General features: G+C 28.0%; 2 protein-coding genes across 2 annotated transcripts; both read left to right on the top strand.

Annotated features, from left to right (window-relative positions):
• Positions 1–617: 617 nt before the first annotated feature.
• Positions 618–4,294, top strand: LOC128128428 (protein FAR1-RELATED SEQUENCE 5-like). The gene is made up of 6 exons (XM_052767353.1): positions 618–914; positions 2,322–2,441; positions 2,516–2,620; positions 2,803–3,619; positions 3,688–3,946; positions 4,082–4,294. The coding sequence occupies exons 2-6, from the start codon at positions 2,324–2,326 to the stop codon at positions 4,139–4,141; spliced, it is 1,359 nt and encodes a 452-aa protein (XP_052623313.1). The 5' UTR covers positions 618–914; positions 2,322–2,323; the 3' UTR covers positions 4,142–4,294.
• Positions 4,283–5,483, top strand: LOC128128429 (protein FAR1-RELATED SEQUENCE 9-like). Its single transcript, XM_052767354.1, has 2 exons — positions 4,283–4,720; positions 4,828–5,483. The coding sequence occupies exons 1-2, from the start codon at positions 4,283–4,285 to the stop codon at positions 5,431–5,433; spliced, it is 1,044 nt and encodes a 347-aa protein (XP_052623314.1). The 3' UTR covers positions 5,434–5,483.
• Positions 5,484–22,082: the final 16,599 nt, after the last annotated feature.

Genomic DNA, 22,082 nt, shown 5'->3' with positions numbered 1-22,082 from the left:
AGGTTAACTATGGTATAGATTTTATACAAGTAAGGGGGCATTATTATGATTTTTTGCCTAATGCATTAAAAACCTGTGGACCGACCCTGATTAAAGGTTACACACTAGACATTGTATGTAATACATTATTGTTTTGTTAGATGTTTGCATATTCAGACAAACAACTATTCAAGAGTTTTATATGGAGTCATGGAGTTTTGAAAGTTATGCAGGAACGTATGTGTGAAATATGTGTAAGTTGGTATACAAAATGAAGACCTTAAATGTTTACGCTATGTGAAAGGTAAATTGAAAACAACAATGTTTAAATTTCAAAAATAAAGAATCATCAATGGTCGTCGCGAATCCGTAGCCAGTTTTGATGGATTTAACAACAAATCTTTAGATTTTAATCGCTTTTGTCAAGACGCTAATCGCTTTACAAATGTTGTTGAACAAAGTCTGACAAACAAATTGCCAAAGGGTTATTAAAACTATTACTAAACATGATCAATAATATTACTAGTAATTTTAATATATATATATATATATATATATATATATATATATATATATATATATATATATATATATATATATATATATATATATAGGATAAGGTTCATTTGAGACCAAAGGTTTTTTGTGAGACACGAGGACAACATCTTAGCCATTGATCATAACTGATCATGTGGCAGGTAGAAAAACATGATTAAGACTTATTAACGTACATCATTTGTTAATTAGGGGCAGATTAGTCATTATTATGTTAAATATCTCATCAGTACATCTGTTACATAAATTAGGGTCATATTCACGTAATCAAGATATTCGTCTCCATCAATCTTCAAGTCTTTGGCCAATTCATCGGTGATATAGGACCATCATTCATTGATTGATCAGTTATCCTCTTGTATCAAAATCGTCATATTCAGGTAATCATGATCTTCATCTCCTTCGATCATCAAGTCTTTCTACCAGATTGTTGTGATTTTGAAAGCAAAAATCGTTGATCGATTAAATTATCCTCTCCTATCACAATCTCAACTATTAAATTCGCGATTTTAGTGATTTACCAGTTCATCTTCTTCATCATTCTACATCTGAAAGTGATCATTAGATTGAGGTTTAGTTTTTTGGCATATGTAGTTCTGTTTATAAGTTGTGGTTAGCAATTTCTGCAATTCTTAAACATTTATAGTTGTCTATGCACTTTCAAGTTTTGATTTTTACTCTCTGATCCGTTATTTTAGAAATTCATCAATGTATGACAACTTTCATCACTTTCATTGTTTGATTTCAGCACTATTAAGCAATATGTTTTGAAGCAATAGAACATCATACTGATTGATTTATTTAGTTCATGTTAATTGTTTTTAACCTAGAAGAAAAGTTAACATAGGATATGTTTTTGAGAAATATATCAACTATTTCAATGTTTGAGTTTAAACTTTCATTCAATCAACAATTTTTCAGCAACAATACATGCACTCTACTTGTTTGATGAAAGTCCTAAATGAATTAAGAATTTGATGTATCTATCACTCGCTCCTTCCTATGACTAAAGTTCTCTTTAAGAATTGGAGTATGGTTTGAAATTTGATGTCAAAATTGGTGTAATATGATTTAATGTTACTCTTACTAACTTTACGATAACTCTGTGGAAGTATGCTTTTACTCAAACACAAAAGGTTGGAGATGTCCCTTTTACCATAGTTTTGTGTAAAATTGTTTTTTTCTTCAAACAAAATTGTTTTTTTAGCAATATTTATTGATCATTAATCAATTACAGAAATTGGAAGCTTTATTAGCAATCGATCATCCAATTTTATCCTTTACATATCGTCTTATCTTTAGTAATTGCATGTAATATTTGATTTCAGCAAACAATTAGGTACTTTTAATATTTGTTTTTCATTGTTCTTTGAAGCAATACACAAAAAATTATTCTAATCAATTTTTAACCTAGTTCATGAATTGAATCATCAACTATTATCGATTTCTCCAATTTTATATTTGTATGATTTGTGATTTCAGAAATCAAACATCATCTTTTGTTGAGACATCCAATTCAGCAATCAAAGATCATTTGTTGTTGAATTTGTTTGAGCTAGAAAACAATTTAATCTATAATATGTTGTTTGACAATGTATCACCTATTTCATTGTTTGTTTTTTAACTTTTCATTTAATCATTATGTTTTTCTGCAATATGTCATCTGTTTTCTTTTGATTAACATCTATTTGCTTTTCATTAACATCATCTTAGTGATAAGTTCATGAGACTGCATGTTATTCTTATAGAATATTTTACATACATTGATATATCAATAATGATAACAGTTATGGATGATTTGGATATGCATGACATCGAAAACAATCATCTTGATGAAGAAAATCATCAGTTCGGTTATACTGATTCAGAGTTTCTTCATAACGAGGAAAATCAATCGGAAACCCAAGGTAATCATTGTTTTCATTGTTATTTGCATATAACACATTCAATTTTAATGTAGTAACAATTATGTATGATTTAGATATGAATGACATCGGAAATGATCATTACGATGAAGAAAATCATCAATTCAGATCTGGTGATTCAGAGATTCTGGACAATGATGGAAATCAATTGGAAATCGAAGGTAATTCTGTTACTGATATCGGTTATTCTTTATAGAATGATGTTGGTGATAAGTTCATGTTACTGCATATTATGCTTTATAGAATAATGCACATATAAGATTGTGGTTTTTTATGATTACATTTATATGAATGCAAATTATTATGATTATATGTTAACATGGTAGTATATTCTTTTTTATAGTTCAAAGTGACAATGTTGCAGCAGAATATGGATCTTGCAAAGAATTCATTGGAGCTGATGGTTCTTTATTTTGGATTCCAGTGGTTGAACCTGGTTGGATACCTACTTTGGGTTCAATTTTTAAAGATATAAAAGATGCTATTAAGTGGTATAAAGGATATGCATTAAGATCTGGTTTTGATATTAGAAAATCAACAGAGAGGAAAAAGAGTGGAATCACAACTTCGAAATATTTTATATGCAATAGAGGGGGATTGCCAAACACTTCTATCTTAGACACAATTAGTGATGATCATAATAAGCAATTGAGAAATAGTAATTGTAAACGCACAAATTGCAAAGCTTTTGTTGCATTCAAAGCTATACCACATTCTTCAGAAGTTTACCTGTGGCGCTTTGAACAACAACACAACCACAAATTGATCAATCAAGATTGTATGCATCTTTCAAGAGCTAAACGTCAGTTGAGTGTTGTTGATCAAGCTTTTATACATAAGCTTTCGAGTGCAAAGGTGGGGGCAACTACAACATATAGACTAATGTGCGTTATAAAAGGAGGATGTGAATTTGTTGATGGACTAGAGATAGATTGGAAAAATTTTACAAGGGATATAAATTGTCACATCGGGGGAACTGATGCAAATTTGTTGATTACAAAGCTTCAGAATCGTAAAGAGAATGTTACAAATTTTACATACGAATACAGATGTGACAAGAAGCAGTTAAATGCTCTCTTTTGGGCTGATGACACTTCAAAACAAAACTATGAGTTATTTGGGGACGTTGTTTCGTTTGATGCAACATATCGTACAAACAGGTATTTATTATAGAAATATAAACATTTTTAGTTATATATTCTAATGGTATTTTTTTGTGTTTTTTTAGGTATTGTATGGTATTTGTACCTTTTACTGGCATTGATAATCACAAAAGGTGCGTCACTTTTGGAGCTGGTTTGTTGTGTAGAGAAGATACAAATTCCTATATTTGGTTACTTCGGTCATTCTTGAAGTGTTTTGGAAAAGCACCAATCATGGTCGTGACCGATCAAGATCCAGCAATGAAAAAAGCTATTGAGATAGTATTTCCATACACAAAACATAGATTTTGTATGTGGCATATCACAAGTAAACTTCCATTGAAGGTACTAACATTATTGTTATATTCTTATCAGAATATTAAATGAAATATTTTTTGTAATTAGGATAATAGATTAAATGAAATGCCTTTTTATACTATATTATATTCTAACAGAATAATATATGAATTGTTTTTGAAGGTAAGCTGGGAAACAATGAATGAATCAGATTTTAAGGCGGACTTCAATAGTATAGTATGAGACTCCAAAATTGCTGTCAATGATTTTGAAATGAGATGGGATGCATTGATGGTAAAATATAAGTTGCAAGACAATAAATGGATGAAAGATATGTTTGATTTGAGAAGCAGTTGGATTCCAGCCTATTTTAAAGATGTACCGATGTCAGGTCTAATGAGAACAACTTCTCGGTCAGAAAGTGAGAATTCAACATTCAATAGGGTATCGCATCATGGTTATACGTTAAACAATTTTATGAATGCTTTTGAGTCTGTTATGGAAAGGCAAAGGAATAATCAGATCAAATTTGATTTTGATACATCTACTATAATTCCAATCATCAAAACACCTTTTGAAGATATGGAGAAACATGCATCTATGGTATACACCAGGACTATTTTTCTCATGGTGCAGAGGGAGATTCTTCATTCACTTGTTTCTTGTTCACAGAAGAGTGTTACATCAGGCGTTGTTTCTGAAATATGCATTGTCAAACATAAAAGGACAAATATATCAAAGAAGAAGGTAGTAGTTGAGAAAAAAGAAAAAGTTGACATCGATTCTGAATGGAATTTTAACACAAGTGAAGGTGATTTTGAGGTAATGTTGACATTTTAGAATATACTTAATATTCTAATAATTCTGAAAAAAATATTCTAATTTTTCTTTTTTGAATATGCTTATTATGCTAATACTTTTTGAAACAGGTTGAATTCAACAGAGAAGATCTAACGGTGAAATGTTCATGCATGCTTTTTGAGCGGTTTGGAATTTTTTGTAGACACATCTTCTGTATTCTAAAGATTTATGACATACAAGAGATTCCGTCAAGATACATTCTTAAGAGATGGAGAAGAGATATTATCCCCACCACAGTTTTGAAAAGGACGTTTAGATATAGTGATTCGTCTGGAAATGTTGAGAAGGTTGCATACAAAGCTTTTTCCATGCTTGATCAATGCCTGTCTTCATTAAGTAATGATGACAAGAAGTTAGAAGAGTTCATGCAGAAGCTTGAAGTTTTTATGACTGATATTGGTGAACAAGGTTCAGACAAAGTACCGGTTACAAAAGAAGATCATATTGATAAACTTTACGGAGCTACTACGAATCCTGAAGTTGTTGATGTTGAAAATCCACCTATGGTGAAGAATAAAGGTTCTGGTACAGGAAAACGTTTAAAAAGTGCTTTGGAGAAGGCTACTATTCAAGGTAACAAGCAATCAAGATCATGCAAAACATGTGGGGTTAAAGGGCATAATTCAAGGAAATGTTTGACATTGTTGAATAAATCCAAGGTACAAAGTGCATAGTTGTGTCTAGAAATATATTTCGATTTTTTTCGTATTTCAATAAAGTTCAATAATACCATATAGATAAAAGTTTGACTTTTTTAGTTTGGATATTTTTTTGTTGTTTTGGTTTGTGATGATGTATGAGACATTTGGGTTGTGATGATGTGTTATACATTTGAGAACATATTGATTCTTCTAATATTTTCAATCTTTAATTTTTTGAAGTATATACGAATGATTGCAGTATAATGCTTTTTTATCAAAATATTATAATACAAGATTATGCATGTAAGAATGTTATTCTAATAGAATACTGATGCCATTATACATTATTCTATTAGAATATTCTACCATGGTCATTAAGAAGTGATCATAATACCTAGTATACATTAAGCATTAATCACCTAATAAACCATATCATTAAGAAGTGATCATAATACCTACTATACATTAAGCATTAATCACCTAATAAACCATATCAAGTTTCTTACATAATACTAGACATCATTTTTTTGTCTAATTTGTTCAAAATAATACAGATATTAGAAAAGGAATTGTTGTTAAGTCACCATAACTACATTTATAAAATTCCAAACTTCTATCAAATTCTATTACCCATTTCCAATTCATCCATCCTTTGGATACCTTCCTCTAACATCTTTTTTCTAGTCGCATGATCAAATTTTCCAAATTCGATTGCCTCTTTGATAACTCTTTCCTTGTGGTTGTTGATTTCATGTGTAGCAATCTTAACAGCATATAAGGCACGTAATTTTACAAATTGAACAGCTTGCACATCACTGCCTTTTTCCATTTCCACATTCCACTTTCCTTGCTTTTCTCCACAATATTTTTCCATATGTCTCATTAAAAGTGCTCCATTCTCTGTTGTCAACTCCTTTGTGTTCCAGTCAATTTTCATCATCTTCACTGTTGTTGATCGCAAACCTTCGATATTATTGATGATAAATGTAGTTTTCTCCAAATATCGTATAAAGTACAATTTCTGCAATGTATATTAACAAAATTACATTATTAAATATATTATATTCTAAATTTAATACAATTAATAAAAGTAAATGAAAACTTACTAATGATGTTGGTGTCATTCCATAAGTTTTTTCTAACGATTTTGTTTGTATGCTGTCTATAATATGAACTTGTGGATATGTTAGGTTGAAAACAACAGCATACATCTGATCACCATTATGTATTGGGAAAACCACCTGCAATTCCAACAAATTCATCAAAAAGTTAACATAATTCCTATCTTTTAATAATGTAATATTTTAATTAATAAAATATTCTTACGAGTTTAAGATCATTGAAATCTACATTTGCCTTGACATTAGATAGAAACTTATCAACACGAGTCTCAAAAGTTAAAAAACGCTCGTCAAAAGATTTAGTTTCATCTAACAACTCAGAACTCTGTAAACATAGAAAAACAGAAAAATTAGAATATCTTGTTACAATTTACAACTAAAATATAGAAGTTCCAATTGTAAAAGAATTTACCATAATTTTGGTATTGAAGAACAGGCGGTATGGTTTACTTTTTGATTTTTGTTCCTCGTAATTTAGAACAGCAGCCCAAGAATCAATCACACGATGATGTATAACATGTTCAGGCCTCATGCTCTCAAAATCCTGTCTATGCATAATCTCTCCCGTATTTGTTTCAAAAAGTACCTCCCTTAATTTTAAACATGAACAAAAAATATGTCATCAACATTAGAATAGATATACACATGTATTATACCAAGAGTTAGTGACTTACATTTTATTTTTCTCCTGTACACATCTTATTAGAACCTGAATCAAAAGAACATTCTGCAAATCGATTCTATCAAATAAATTCACAGCTTTATCCATATATGGTGATTTGTAAGAACTTATATAATTCTCCCCTGTGTCACCATTTTGAGATTCAAGCCTTTCATCACCATTTTGAGATTCAACCCTTTCATGTGATCCCTTTTTTTTGTTTTCATTGTTTTGATTATCAGCACTTGAAAAAATAGGATCTGAAAATAACTTAATGAACTTCTCTTTCAATTCATTTGTTATATCGACATCTCGGAACTTTGATATACAATCAAAAACAATTCCATACATGTCCTCCTGTATTGATGAAACTTTATTGAACATCTTATCAAAGTTATCTTTATATTCCTGAAAAATAATAAAATAATATAATTATGAGCATGTAATATTTTATCATCTCAGAATATCTAGAATATTTACTATGAACCATAAGCATGTAATATAAGAATATCCAGATTTTTATAAAATCATACTTTAACCTAATATAAAAAGACATTAGAATATTTTTCTTATAATAAGTTATGATATAATTAAAATATATTCTAAAACATAATTTAATAATATATTATACTTAGAATATACCTCAATACGTGTGTCCTGATTTTCATTCTTCTCAAGTTCTAAATTTGAACTTTGTTCAATTAGATTCCCAACCCCAAATCCACCAGCTTCAATCTCAAAAGATTGTCTTTCCTTCAACTTATCTGCTGTCCACATCGTAACTAATGGTGTTTTACGTTCTATTTTTTGGAGCTTGCATTCAATTTCATCACAGTAAATTAGCTGCATTATTTCAACATCATATTAGATACCCATTTTTAAGAAAAAAAAATAAGTATATGAAAAAACATACCAATGGCAACAACATCGGGCCTTTATAATAACACTTGGGGTCGTCTGGATGCCATCTCCCTTTTGAATTTTTCACACAGTACAACAAATATGCACACCAATCGATTTTAGAAATGTCATCTACTTCAACAAGTGCTCTAACTGGAACTAAGTTGTTTGTCCCCATAGGAATGGATTCTGCAAACGTATTAACGAATAAAGCTATGAAACCCAGCTTGAAATTCATATCCACTTGTTCGGATTTTTGAATAATCTTCTTGTAATGTGTTGCATTTGCCTTTCCATCCTCAAGTTCCTTCATCCATCCATCAAACACTTGATGATCTTCACTAACCTTGTCCAAATCAAATAAGCTTTTTCCAGTTTTGGGTAAACCAAACACTTTATGAATTTTTTCCTTTGTGATCTTTATTCTTTTTCCTTTAATCAGAATACTGTTTGTGCCTTCATCGTAATGCTTAAGCACAAAATGGCAAAGTTTTAAGGGAATACTCTTAATGTTGATCTTCAAAAAGGCTTTAAATCCCATCCGTTTCACCCAATCTTTTTGATCTGATGTCAAAGAACTTACAGCATCTGTCATCAATCCAGGTGTTGATCTAGTGTTTATTGAAGGCAACTCCTTCAATATATCTTTCACAGTCTTTTGCTCTTTCACGGTTTTTTGTTTCTTTATTGCTGCACGATTGTCCCCACTATTCGTCTTCCGTTTTCCTTCTTTAATCTTTGTCACTACAAAGTAATATTCCAAACAGAATATTATACATATACAGTTATTATATCAGAATATTCTATGAAATTTAATCCAAAAATACTATATTATCTAAGTAAAATGTAGATATTTATTCAAAATATATTATTTATAAAAATTTAAACTTGAATTGTAAAGTATAAAATCATAATGATGTAAAATGCTTATGCTAACTCTAATTGTAAATGCATAATCAATAATAAGAAATATGAATTTTATCTATATATGACATTCTTGCTATTAGAATAACATTAATACACAAGATATTATAGTACAAATACAATAATTGATGATATACCTTTTTTTTCTTTGGCTTTTGGTGTTGTAGTGGTTGATTCATCAATAGGCTTCAATGATTTTCTTCTTTCAATTAGTTGTTCGGCTATTGAAGTTTTTTCATGAGTTTTATCCATATACAACCTTCTTGCTGTTTATTTTCATTTTCATAATCAAATTAGGAAATAATAATTGATTTATCATATCCAAATATCTAGAGTAACATTTAAAAATATTCTACTAGAATAAGATTAATAGAACATAGAAAAACATTAATAGAATATAGAATATTTTATTTGTAATACATAGAATAACATAAACAAATGAGATAAATATTTTATTAGAAAATATTGAATACACAATATATCATTTATTCTTTTATATTTTATTATAATACATAGAATAGTTTATTAAAGTATATAGAATAACAGAAACAAATTAGATTAACAATTAAAAATATTATATTAGAAAAAATTAATAGATTATAGAAAAACAATAATAGAATATAGAATATTTTATTATAATACATAGAATAACAGAAATAAATGAGGTAAATATGTTTATTAGAATAGAATAATTGATGATATACCTTTTTTTGTTTTTCTTTTGATGATGTAGTTGTTAATTGATTGATCGACTTCGATGATTTTCTTTTTTGAACCAACTGTTTGCCTGTTGAAGTTTCAACATCACTACATCTACCCAGTGTCATCATTTTTATTTTTGATTTTGTCATTCTTGTTATAATATTATCTACATGAAAATAATTAATGTTAAATACAATTTAAATGTAATATGTAATAGAAAAACACTTACATTTATTTCAAAATTATATTCTAACTCATCATAATACATACACACAAAGAAAACAACATATAAAGATACACATAATAAATTTAAAGCAAATTGACCAATATGCCCCTGCACTGTTTCTTTATGAGATTAATATTACTCGATTTTTCTATAAACACAGTTACATACATACACATTAAAAACAGAAGCAAATTGATGAACAGTTAGAAGTTGAATCACATAGTAAGATGTCAAAAGTGGAATGATAACTCTCTATTTTATCAGAAAATGCAGAAAACACATATAATAACGTGATTGTTAATTACACAATTTTGTTTTTGTTTATTTGATGAGTTCTATACTAATTCAGATCAAGTTCTGAATTATTACAGGACATAATATGCAATTGTTTAATGGAAAAACTTTATTATTCTTATTCAGACCAAGACCACCAGGACCAATACCATGAGAATGTTTCTTTTTCATATCTGCCTTGAAAGCACTTGTGTATATTTCCTTTTTCACATACACACAAAATCTCAAAAGTAATAAATAAATGTGTTTGGTTGAAATCAAAACTGAATGCCCCTGCAAATAGATGAAAGGCTAAAGCTTTATTTATCATTAATCCAAAGAATCCCACATCAGAATGTATTAAATGTAATATAAGTAGGGGCATATTTTTGTTATAAATACATACTCAAACAACACAAAAACGCCCATATTCACTAAGAAACAATAGCCCGATGCCCTAATTCTCAAAGATATATCTCCGTTTTCAAACGAACTCAAGGATATAAAGATATACCTGGAATTTCTTGAGAAGTTTTGGTAGATTCTGAAGCACGCGTTGATGTAGCCATTTTCGTTGATAAGAAATACTCGATAAGAATGAAATTAAGTTTTAGGGTTTTATCGATGTTATCAAGTGAAAATCGGAGTCACAACATCGAAAATTGAAATTGATACAGGGAGAAATCGAAGATGACGAGTTCAAGAGCACAAGAAGTTAGGGTTTTGATGGAGTGTTTAAAACCGAAAATGATAAGAAGTTTTGGAAGACGGTTTTTGAGAACACAGATGAAGAAATTGAGTTTTTTCATTTTAATGTTCTTCCATCGTGCATAAGTATCAAATCTCAAAGTTATCACGTTTGTCCCTTTTTCGTCCCTGGAAAATAAGTCCTAGTATTTTTAGTCCCTTTTAATTTAAAAACTTTCAGTTTGGTTCAAATACGTCCTAGTATTTTTAGTCCCTTTTAATTTAAAAACTTACAGTTTGATTCAAATATTATTTTAATTGTAAAATAAAATTACTTAATTACAAATATTCTAAAATAAATATTTTCATTTATTCTAAAATTTTACTTATACTAATAGAGACAATGTATTTTTTTTTTTATAAAGTATACTAAAATTTTTATTATCATAATTTTTTATTATTGTAACATGATACTAAATCTAATTTCATTTATTATTTTTATTAAAATATTGTAAAACAAAATTACATATTATATTAAAACGTTTTATTATTAAGTATTTTAATGAAACCAGAATAATCAGAATAATTCACATAAAACAAATTAAAATAAGCTTAATACAATACTAACATTATGTGTTTTAATCATTTATCATTTTACCAAACAATTTTTTAATCAAATAAATATGCATCATCAAACAAAAAGTTTAAACGCAATATCATTTACTATTAAGCAGTAAATATTTTATCAAGATACCAACTAACTGGTTTAAGCATATCATTTAGCAAAATATCAATGGTTTAAGTATATCCTCAAACATAAGTCTTTTAAAAAAAACAAAATAGAAAATAAAATGTATGTATGTAATAAGCCAATATAAAAATTCTTCAAACTTTCTTCATTTCCAAATTGTCTCTTGCTTCACTGCCTTCTTTCACCAACATACACCTAGTTTTCTTATCAAGTTTTGAAAATTCCAATGCTTCTGTAACATTCAATTTTCTCTGCTTGTTGATTTGATGGTTTGCTAGCTTAGAAACATAAAATGTACGCAACTTTGCAATTTTTTTAGATGTCCTAACACTTTCTTCTCCCAGTTCCACATCCCATTTTTCTTCTTTCTCACCCATGTATTTTTCCATATGCCTCATCAAAAATATACCATCATCATTTGTCTTAGTTTTTGTTTGCCATGCCATTTTCATTTTCTTTGGCTTCATAGATTTAAACAAAGAAACCTTATCCCGCCGATTGTTGTCCAAAAACTTTGAAAAGTACATTTGCTGCATTGCATATTAATAAAATACCATTATTTTTCTAAAATGATAACTATATTAAGTAAATAAATCTTATAAGAATATAAATATTATATTTTATATTCTAATCAGAATTTATTTACTAATACAGAGTGGTTTTTTAAAGTAAACAATTATGATTAAAATAAAGTTTTTAGATTTATGGAAGAAACATTTACCACAAGTTTAGGAATCTCTCCATAGACATCTTCTACTTTTTTGGTGTATCTTATGTTGTCAATGATTATATGTTCTGGATTTGTAAGGTTGAAAAGAATACAACAAAAATGACCACGGTTGTGTATTGGAAAAAACACCTGTAGTTCAAACATAAATACAAATGAATTTTTATAAATTTTAATATGAATATGTTATATTGTAATCAAAAATACATACCAGATTAATAGAATTGAAATCCACTTTTCTTTTGATGTCATATAAGTAATTGTTTACAGCCTCATCAAAAAGTCGGGATCTTTCAACAAAAGGTATTGAAGAATCCAGTAATTTTTCTGTCTGTACATATAGAACAATAGAAATATTATAATACATTGTTTTAAATTATAATTAGAATATAGAAAATAAATTTTAAAAATTAAGTACCATAATTTGAGTGTTGAAGAAGACACGTGGTGGTGATTTTTTGTTTCTCAGGTTTTCTTCTTCAAAATTAAGAACAGCAGCCCAACAATCAATAACGAAAGGATGTATCTTATGATTTGGACGCATACCCTCAAAATGCACCCTATCCATTATGTCTCCAGACTCAGTTTCAAACAGCATTTCCCTTCAAAACAAAAATATTGAATTGTAGTTAAAATATTCCAATAGGAATATTACACAATTATGAATTTACTTACATTGGATCTTTGTCTGCAACGCATCTAAACATGATTTGCGCCATTATCTCTTGCTCACTACTGACTTTTTCACTTAAGTCAATTACCCTATTCACAAAAGGTGATCTAAAAATATCTGGATTAGTCACCTTCCTTTTCCCTCTTGCATTCACATTCTGATCCTTTTTCCCTTTCTCATCTAAAATATGCTCTTCATTCCCTTCTAATTCTCCATCTTCATCACTACCCTCAGAATTATCACCAGTTTCTGCATTGTTTATTAGTTGGGTTATTTGAAGATCAAAGGAGGGAAATTCTGAATTTTCAAATGTTAGCTTTTTTGGAACAGTAGATCTGACAACTGGATTTTGAATTGTATTTGAATCTGGATTTCTGTTTGAGAATATTCTAAGCAAATCCTCATCCATTTTTTCTATGAATGAATCAGACCAAGGGGAAAAATCAATAGATATACCTTTTGGATTGTGTTTTGGTGTAACAATTGAGCTCTCACCTATGTTGTCTCCAACCACCTTCTCTACAATATTCCCCTCCCCAATATTCTCCCCACCAATAATTTCACCACCTTTAACAAGATTTTTGCTCTCAACATTGTCTTCTAAATTCTTTTTTTCAATAGTCTCGTCTATATTATTCACCTCTGAAGCCAAATTTATTTTGTCATCAACATTTATGCCTTCAAATTCTATTTGTCTTTCTGGATTATGCGGATGTCTAATCGTTTCCTCGCCAATATTATTCTCAAAACCCAAATTTGTTCGGTCATCAACATTCATATCTTGATCTTCTTCTTGTGTTTCTTCATTCTCTGAAACTTCTGTTGTAATGGTTTAACAGCTAAAAATGCAACCAACTTTGTATTCATTCCTTCATCTTTATCATCATCAGAATCAAAAATTTTGTTTTATTAAGCTCTTCATCTCTATCTGATTTGACTTTAGTTCTCTCCTTAATAGTTTCTGATTTCTCTCGACTAGAAAAAAGTGTAGTTGAAAATATGTCTCTAAACTTTCTTATCATCTCCTTCGTTTTATTGTCTTCAGGGAACTTCGATAGACAATCAAAAATAATATCTTCCATATCATTCTTTTCAGTTGAGACATTGTTGAAAATTTTTTCATACTTCTCTTCATATTCCTGGGAAAAAAAGACATTAGAATATTTTTCTTATATTAAGTTAGGATATAATTAAAATATATTCTAAAACATAATTTAATAATATATTCTATTTAAAATATACCTCAATACGCATGTCCTGATTCTCATTCACCTGATTTTCATTCTTCTCAAGTTCTAAATTTGAACTTTCTTCAATTAGATTCCCAACCCCAAATCCACCAGCTTCAATCTCAAAAGATTGTCTTTCCTTCAACTTATCTGCTGTCCACATCGTAACTAATGGTGTTTTACGTTCTATTTTTTGGAGCTTGCATTCAATTTCATCACAGTAAATTAGCTGCATTATTTCAACATCATATTAGATATCCATTTTTAAGAAAAAAAATAAGTATATGAAAAAACATACCAATAGCAACAACATCGGGCCTATATAATAACACTTGGGGTTGTCTGGATGCCATCTCCTTTTTGATTTTTTCACACAGTACAACAAATATGCACACCAATCGATTTTAGAAATGTCATCTACTTCAACAAGTGCTCTAACTGGAACTAAGTTGTTTGTCCCCATAGGAATGGATTCTGCAAACGTATTAACGAATAAAGCTATGAAACCCAGCTTGAAATTCAAATCCACTTGTTCGGATTTTTGAATAATCTTCTTGTAGTTTGTTGCATTTGCCTTTCCACCTTCAAGTTCCTTCATCCATCCATTAAACACTTGATGATCTTCACTAACCTTGTGCAAATCAAATAAGCTTTTTCCAGTTTTGGGTAAACCAAACACTTTATGAATTTTTTCCTTTGTGATCTTTATTCTTTTTCCTTTAATCAGAATACTGTTTGTGGCTTCATCGTAATGCTTAAGCACAAAATGGCAAAGTTTTAAGGGAATACTCTTAATGTTGATCTTCAAAAAGGCTTTAAATCCCATCCGTTTCACCCAATCTTTTTGTTCTGATGTCAAAGAACTTACAGCATCTCTCATCAATCCAGGTGTTGATCTAGTGTTTATTGAAGGCAACTCCTTCAATATATCTTTCACAGTCTTTTGCTCTTTCACGGTTTTTTGTTTCTTTACTGCTGCACGATTGTCCCTATTATTCTTCTTCCTTTTTGCTTCTTTAATCTTTGTCACTCCTTCAACATATTTTCTATCACCGGTTCTCTTTTTTACATAGATTTCTTCATCAGATTCATCATCTAATTCATTACATCAGTCATAGATGTTAGTAACCCCACAAAAATCCAAAAATCATATTTCATTTAATTACAAAGTAATATTCCAAACAGAATAATATACATATAGACTTATTATATCAGAATATTCTACGGAATTTAATCCAAAAATACTATATCATCCAAGTAAAATGTAGATATTTATTCAAATTATATTATTTATAAAAAATTAAACTCAAATGTTTGCAAAATCGTATATCAGCTAAGTAAAACAACAAAAAAAATCAAGTATAACATGATTTATGATATAATAATATATAGAATGTGTAATATCATATAAACATACTTTCATATCAATAAACAATAGAAAAATACTTTCACATCAAAATATAATATACTTTTATTGTATGTCAACATATATATTATGATCCATAAGTAATTCAATTATGATCCATAAGTAATTCATGTCATAAGTAATTCATGTCAAACATAGTCTATGAAAAATATTCTTCGAAACACTCTAATATTTATATTGTTCCATAATATTGGAATTGTAAAGTATAAAATCATATTTCATGAAAAAAAAAAGTTTAGATTATTTTACCCATTGAATGTGTGTATGATTCTGTCTCTGATTCTGTTGAAGAATCAGAAACATGTTTTTTCTTTTTGTGCTTCATATCATTATGGATTAATTTCTTGTGGCGCTTGAAATGTTTTTTGACTTTTCTTTTTTTCTTTTTATTTACTTTATCTGCATCAATAATTATTCTATTAGAAAAATATAATATACTTTTATTGTATGTCAACATATATATTATAAAAGACAACATATTTTACCATATTCATCACTATCTGTTGTGGATGTCTCTGACTCTGATGTCTCTGACTGTAAAGATGAAGAATCTGAAACATAGTGTCTTTTTTTCTTTTCAAGTATTTTCTTCTTTTTTGTATTTTTAGCTGTATGAAGAAATTTAAAAATTGAAATAAATTAGAATATTTATTTTAATCAACTTGAATGTTCATAATAATCAACCAAAAAAAATAAATCCAAAAAATTTATTTTGTGATTGAAAATTAGAATAAGTGTTTTAAAGAATGATTGTTGATACCTTTTTTAATTCTTTTTCTATGATGTGAGGATGAATCAGAAGAAGAATCGGAGTCGCTTTCAGAAGTAACAACGTTTTTTTTTTTGTTTTTTTTCTTTGATTTCCCTTCATCTGCCTTCTTTTTCTTTTGATTTACAATTTGCAAATCTTTTATCATGAAATTTAAGAATTAAAATCAATTAGAATATATGATAAAACAAAGTTAGAAAAATAAATCAAAACATTTGTTTTTTTTTTATGAATTATTTGAAAGAAAGTGTGTTCATACCTTTTTTAACCTTATCTTGACTCGCTGAATCTGTATGAAGAAAATTATCAAATAAAAACAATTAGAAAATTTATTAAAAGCATTTAGAGGTTAATAAAAGCAATTATAATATTTAATCTAAAAGTAATCACAATTTATACCTATATCAATATAGATTTCTTTCCCTGTTTTTCTTACAGTTGCATTTGTTTGCACTTTTTTAGCTGCATCAATAACATCAAATTCCATTAGAATTTACAAATCTTTTGTCATGAAATTTAACAATTAAAATCAATTAGAATACATGATAAAACAAAATTAGAATATTCAGAATAACTAACTTAGAAAAATAAATCAATTAGAATATATTAGTTTATGATATATAATATGGTCACAGTTTTATAAATACATAACAACAAATTTATATTTATCAATCAACATAAGGTTTGTCTTCTTTTTATTTTGATTTACAATTAAAATCAATTAGAAAAATAAATCCAAACATTTGTTTTTTTTATGAATTATTTGAAAGAAAGGGTGTTCATACCTTTTTTAACCCTATCTTGACTTGTTGAATCTGTATGAAGAAAATTATCAAATAAAAACAATTAGAATATTTATTAAAAGCATTTAGAGGTTAATAAAAGCAATTATAATATATAATCTAAAAGTAATCACAATTTATACCTATATCAATATAGATTTCTTTCCCTGTTTTTCTTACAGTTGCATTTGTTTGCACTTTTTTAGCTGCATCAATAACATCAAATTCCATTAGAATTCATATTAGTTTATGATATATAATCTGTCACAGTTCTATAAATACATAACAACAAATTTCTATTTATCAATCAACATAAAATTCACTAGAATACAAAGATTTTTTTTGGTTAAACAATATACTACAATCATAATAAGAGATTTGTGTTACCAAAATCTATAGTATTAGACAATTTATGGATCTAAATCTAATTAAATGATGAACAATTAGTTAGAATAACATAACATCTTTGCTGATTTTGATTAAGAATATTTAGATCAAATGAAATGGGGGAATAATTAGAACACTTTGTAGAGTTAACATTTAGATACATAGACTCTATATAAATCACACACTGAGATTTAGGTTTAGATTGTATGCTTTATAATGCTATATTCCTTTACATACTGACTTCGAAATATAAATAGTTAGTGAACTATCTCGATTATTACACATTTATTGAATACACAACACGATTTAAAGTGAAAAAACTTTCTATAATAAGAACAGATAGGTTTATTGTGTAAGAACAAGAGGTTTGTAGTATTATACTTACTTGGAACAGCTGTTGATACAAAATCAGAATCAGAATCTGTAGAATGAGCCATTTGATTCGATATCAAATTCAAAATCGAAATGTTTTTAATGTTCTAGTTGATTATCGAGTGGTTTTCGTGTAATAATCGGAAGATGAATTTCAGGTATAATCAGAATTAGAGTCTGAAACAATGATCGAGATTTGGAAGCAGAACATTGATCGAGATTTTGGAAGCAGAATGATGATCGCGATTTGGATCAAATGGGTTTTAGGGTTCGTACCGGGTGTTTGTTTTTGTGTGTTGAAAGAAAAAGAATGCAAAATTCCATTAATGCCCCTCCGTGTCTTGATCTAATCCCAAAGTTCCATTAATTTACAAAATTGCCACCGCCTATTTTATGGTTTAATCCGAATTAATATTAGCCTTTGATTATTTAGGATGAGTGGTCAAGATTTGGTCTTCCCGTCTCACAAAATCAAGTGGTCTCACATGAACCTAACCCTATATATATATACTAGTCGTTAACCGCACAAAGCGGCGGTGACAAATAGGTTGTTTCTGCAAATCGTTTCTTTTCATATTAGTTTCAATTTATTGATTCTTTTTTCTTTTCGAGAAACAATGTATTCTTTGATGTATTTGTCGTTTTTGTTTATATTGGGCACACGAATAATTTTTTTCGGTGATACGTTTATTTTATAAAAATATTATATTCCATAGAAAGTAAAGTCTAACTCTCTAAGAATAATATAATTATATTTTGACGTTATTTGTGACATAATACATCAATGAGTTTGTTAGTGGAACAAATTTATATTAATATTGTATTTTTTTCTATAGACCCCATATTTAATTAGAAATCATTTTTATGATATAACTTCCATTATCAATTTAAGTTCATAAAAATTTAAAACGTGTAGACCTAAGGGGTTATTATCAAGTTATGACAATTGATGACTCTTCATACACATTTTTAAATTTCAAATTAGGAGAATTGACAGGGAATTCAAATGTCAAGATAAGAAGGGATAAATAGTAAAAGAAGGAAAAAGAAGAGCCAAGTCAAAGTTGTTGATGTCCTCTATATCTGGAAAGATAAGGACCTGACGTTTGAATGTTTCAATATTGGAGTATGTGATTTATTGTGCATTAAACACTTGTACTTATTGCATTGTATTTTGTAGGATTTAAATTATTATATTATTTTAATGCTGATTTGTTGTACTATTAGCTTAAACACTTGGACGTCTTAAATATATTTTTAGAAATAGTAAGGTTTGTATAATAATATAGTAAGATATATATATATATATATATATATATATATATATATATATATATATATATATATATATATATATATGGAAAACTTCAATAGATAACCATAATTATTGATTCTTAAAGGAACCAAATCTTTTTTTCAATTTTTAGAGCTTATTCTTTATCGAAAAAAAATCTAAAAATATCTAAATTCATATATTAACATTGTGAATGTGAAAAATATTTTTCGGATTCACCGTGTGAATCCGGATTCACGTTGTGAATTTTGAAAGATTCACATTGTGAATTTTGAAAGATTCACATTGTGAATTTGACGTTATTAAAAAACAAAAGAAAAAAAAATCGAATTTTATATCATTGGAAAAAGAATAAAAAGTTATAAATTTCTGTATTTTTAGTTTTTTTTGATAAAAAATAAGTTCTAAAAGTTGAAAAAAATATTGGTTCCTTGGTTCCTTGGTTAATTATGGTTCTCTATTGAACCTCACCCTATATATATATATATATATATATATATATATATATATATATATATATATATATATATATATATATATATATATATATATATATATAGGTAAATGTTCAAATAAGAACCCTTAAAGGTTAAGAACCTTAAGAACCTCTAAACTTAAATTACAAAATGAAACCTAGGTCATTTTTCTTGTATCCAAACACTCCCACTCAGCTCAAACACAAAGCCTCCATCTATCATCATCAATTACCACCATTTCCGCCACTTACCATCGCCACCACCTACCGGCGCCGCCACCTACCGACGTCGGTTCCGACCATCGTCCCCATCATATTCCAGCATCAACTTTTTCTCCTCATTTGTTTGGTGAAAACACCACCAGATCTACATCAGATCTGGTGTCCTCCATCTTTTTTTTTTCTCTTGATCTCCATGAAAGACCACCAGATCTGGTCCACCACCACCTTTACCAACCATAGATGTATGTCTTCAACCTCCAAAATCCTTTGTTTTCATCAGATCTGAAGCGGTTCAGTCGAGTATGATCTCCGATGTTAGATCTATGATATCCGATGTTAGATCTATGATTTCCGACAGCAGATCTATGATTTTTGCTTATGGATCTATGATTTATGCCTTCAGATCTACGACTTCTGATGAGATTGACGGACTAGATTTGAGATCGATGTCAATGGCCACCACAACTACTGCCTTGCCGCTCCGGTGTAGCATCGCCAACTCAACTCCATCTTTTTTTCTCTGATCTTTAGTGAAACAACACCATATTTGCATCAGGTATGTTAAACATAGTTTTTTTTTCTTTCTGTAAAGTTGTGAATTTAATGTTCTAATATCTCATTTGTTGTTTACTTTTGTTAAACATAGTTTTTTTTTCCTACTATTAAGTTGTTAATCTATGTTTATTATGTTTTTTTTTATAATGTTTGCATCAAGTTTTTATTCACTTTATGTTTTATTGTTGTTAAGTTGCGAATTGAATTTAAAATGTGTGTTATTATGTTAGTGTTTTCTCTATTAATATGAATTTTATTTTTTTTAAGCTTTGAACTGTGATGTTTTCATGTTTCAACTATTGTTTAGTTCTATTTAAGTTAGTTACTGTGAATGTGTGAATTAATATGTTTTTATGTTATACAATGAATGAGAGTCTTAAACTGATTATTAAACTGTGAATTTATGTTGTGCACACAATGTATCTGATTAATTTTATATACTAAACTGTGAATTGAGTATTACGTTGTAAATTTTATTCACGACTTAATATATTAAATTCACCATTTAATACATATAAATGTATTAATATATTAACTCCTAAATATAAGTTTTAATTTGAAAATATGACTATAAATATAATTTATTTTGTCTTAAATTGTGAATTTATTATATTAAGTTGTCAATTTTGTATATTAAATTGTGAATTATCTGTATTAAGAGCTTTAAAATGATATTATTGTTGTGAATTTATATATTTTGTATTAAATTGTAATTTTATTGTAATAAACTGTGAATTTTACGTATTAAACTATAATTTTTGTATTTTAAACTTTGAATTAATTGCATTAAGCTGTGAATATTTATTTAAATTGTGAATTTGACTATATTAAACTGTGAGTTTTTTATATTAAATTGTGATTTTTGTGCTTAAAAATGTGAATTGACTGCATTAAACTATGAATTTCTGTTTAAACTGTGAATTTATTACATTTTGATATGAATTTTTTATTATATGTGTTCAAATATGAATGATTTATGTATAATTTTTTTTTTAATTTTCTTATGAATATATTTATTTTTTTGTTGTATATATTTTTAAGAATCCACTAGTTTTTATAATTGTTTTGCATTAAATTTAAAGCGAGTTAATTAATAGGCTTTATTAGACTGTGAATGTAGTATTTAAGTTGTTAATGCATGACTTTATTTACAGATCTGATCTGGAAGAAATGATGGCTACTATGTTGATACAAGTGGTTGGTGGCGGCATGTGGTGGTAGAGTTTGAGTTTTTGACTTCTTTGATTTAGTGAATTATTGTAAAACAGTTTTTATTAAATTGTGACTTTTCGCATTAAACAGTAAAAGGACTTTGTAAATCTGTATTTTATATAAGTTTTGTGTTAAAATATGAGAGCATATATGGATGAAAATATTAAATTGTAAAAATTATAAGTTTGCTCTTTTCATACCAAAAAAAAAAAAAAATTAAGATTTTAAAATGTTTAATAAAAGTATCATGTAAATATTTACTAATTAATTGAGGTTTTTAGGGTTCTTAATCTTTATGGTTCTCATTTGAACCA

Source organism: Lactuca sativa, chromosome 9, assembly GCF_002870075.4.
Source record: "Lactuca sativa cultivar Salinas chromosome 9, Lsat_Salinas_v11, whole genome shotgun sequence".
In the NCBI taxonomy this organism is placed as follows: domain Eukaryota; kingdom Viridiplantae; phylum Streptophyta; class Magnoliopsida; order Asterales; family Asteraceae; genus Lactuca; species Lactuca sativa.
Note: the sequence above shows the minus strand (reverse complement) of the source record. Positions and strands in the feature narration are given on the sequence as shown.

Coding starts and splice junctions, on each gene's coding strand:
- LOC128128429 (XM_052767354.1), top strand. CDS start 4,283: ATGTCAGGTCTAATGAGAACAACTTCTCGGTCAGAAAGTGAGAATTCA. Junction 4,721..4,827: donor CAAGTGAAGGTGATTTTGAG/GTAATGTTGACA, acceptor TTTTTGAAACAG/GTTGAATTCAACAGAGAAGA.
- LOC128128428 (XM_052767353.1), top strand. CDS start 2,324: ATGGATGATTTGGATATGCATGACATCGAAAACAATCATCTTGATGAA. Junction 3,620..3,687: donor GCAACATATCGTACAAACAG/GTATTTATTATA, acceptor GTGTTTTTTTAG/GTATTGTATGGTATTTGTAC. Junction 3,947..4,081: donor CAAGTAAACTTCCATTGAAG/GTACTAACATTA, acceptor TTGTTTTTGAAG/GTAAGCTGGGAAACAATGAA.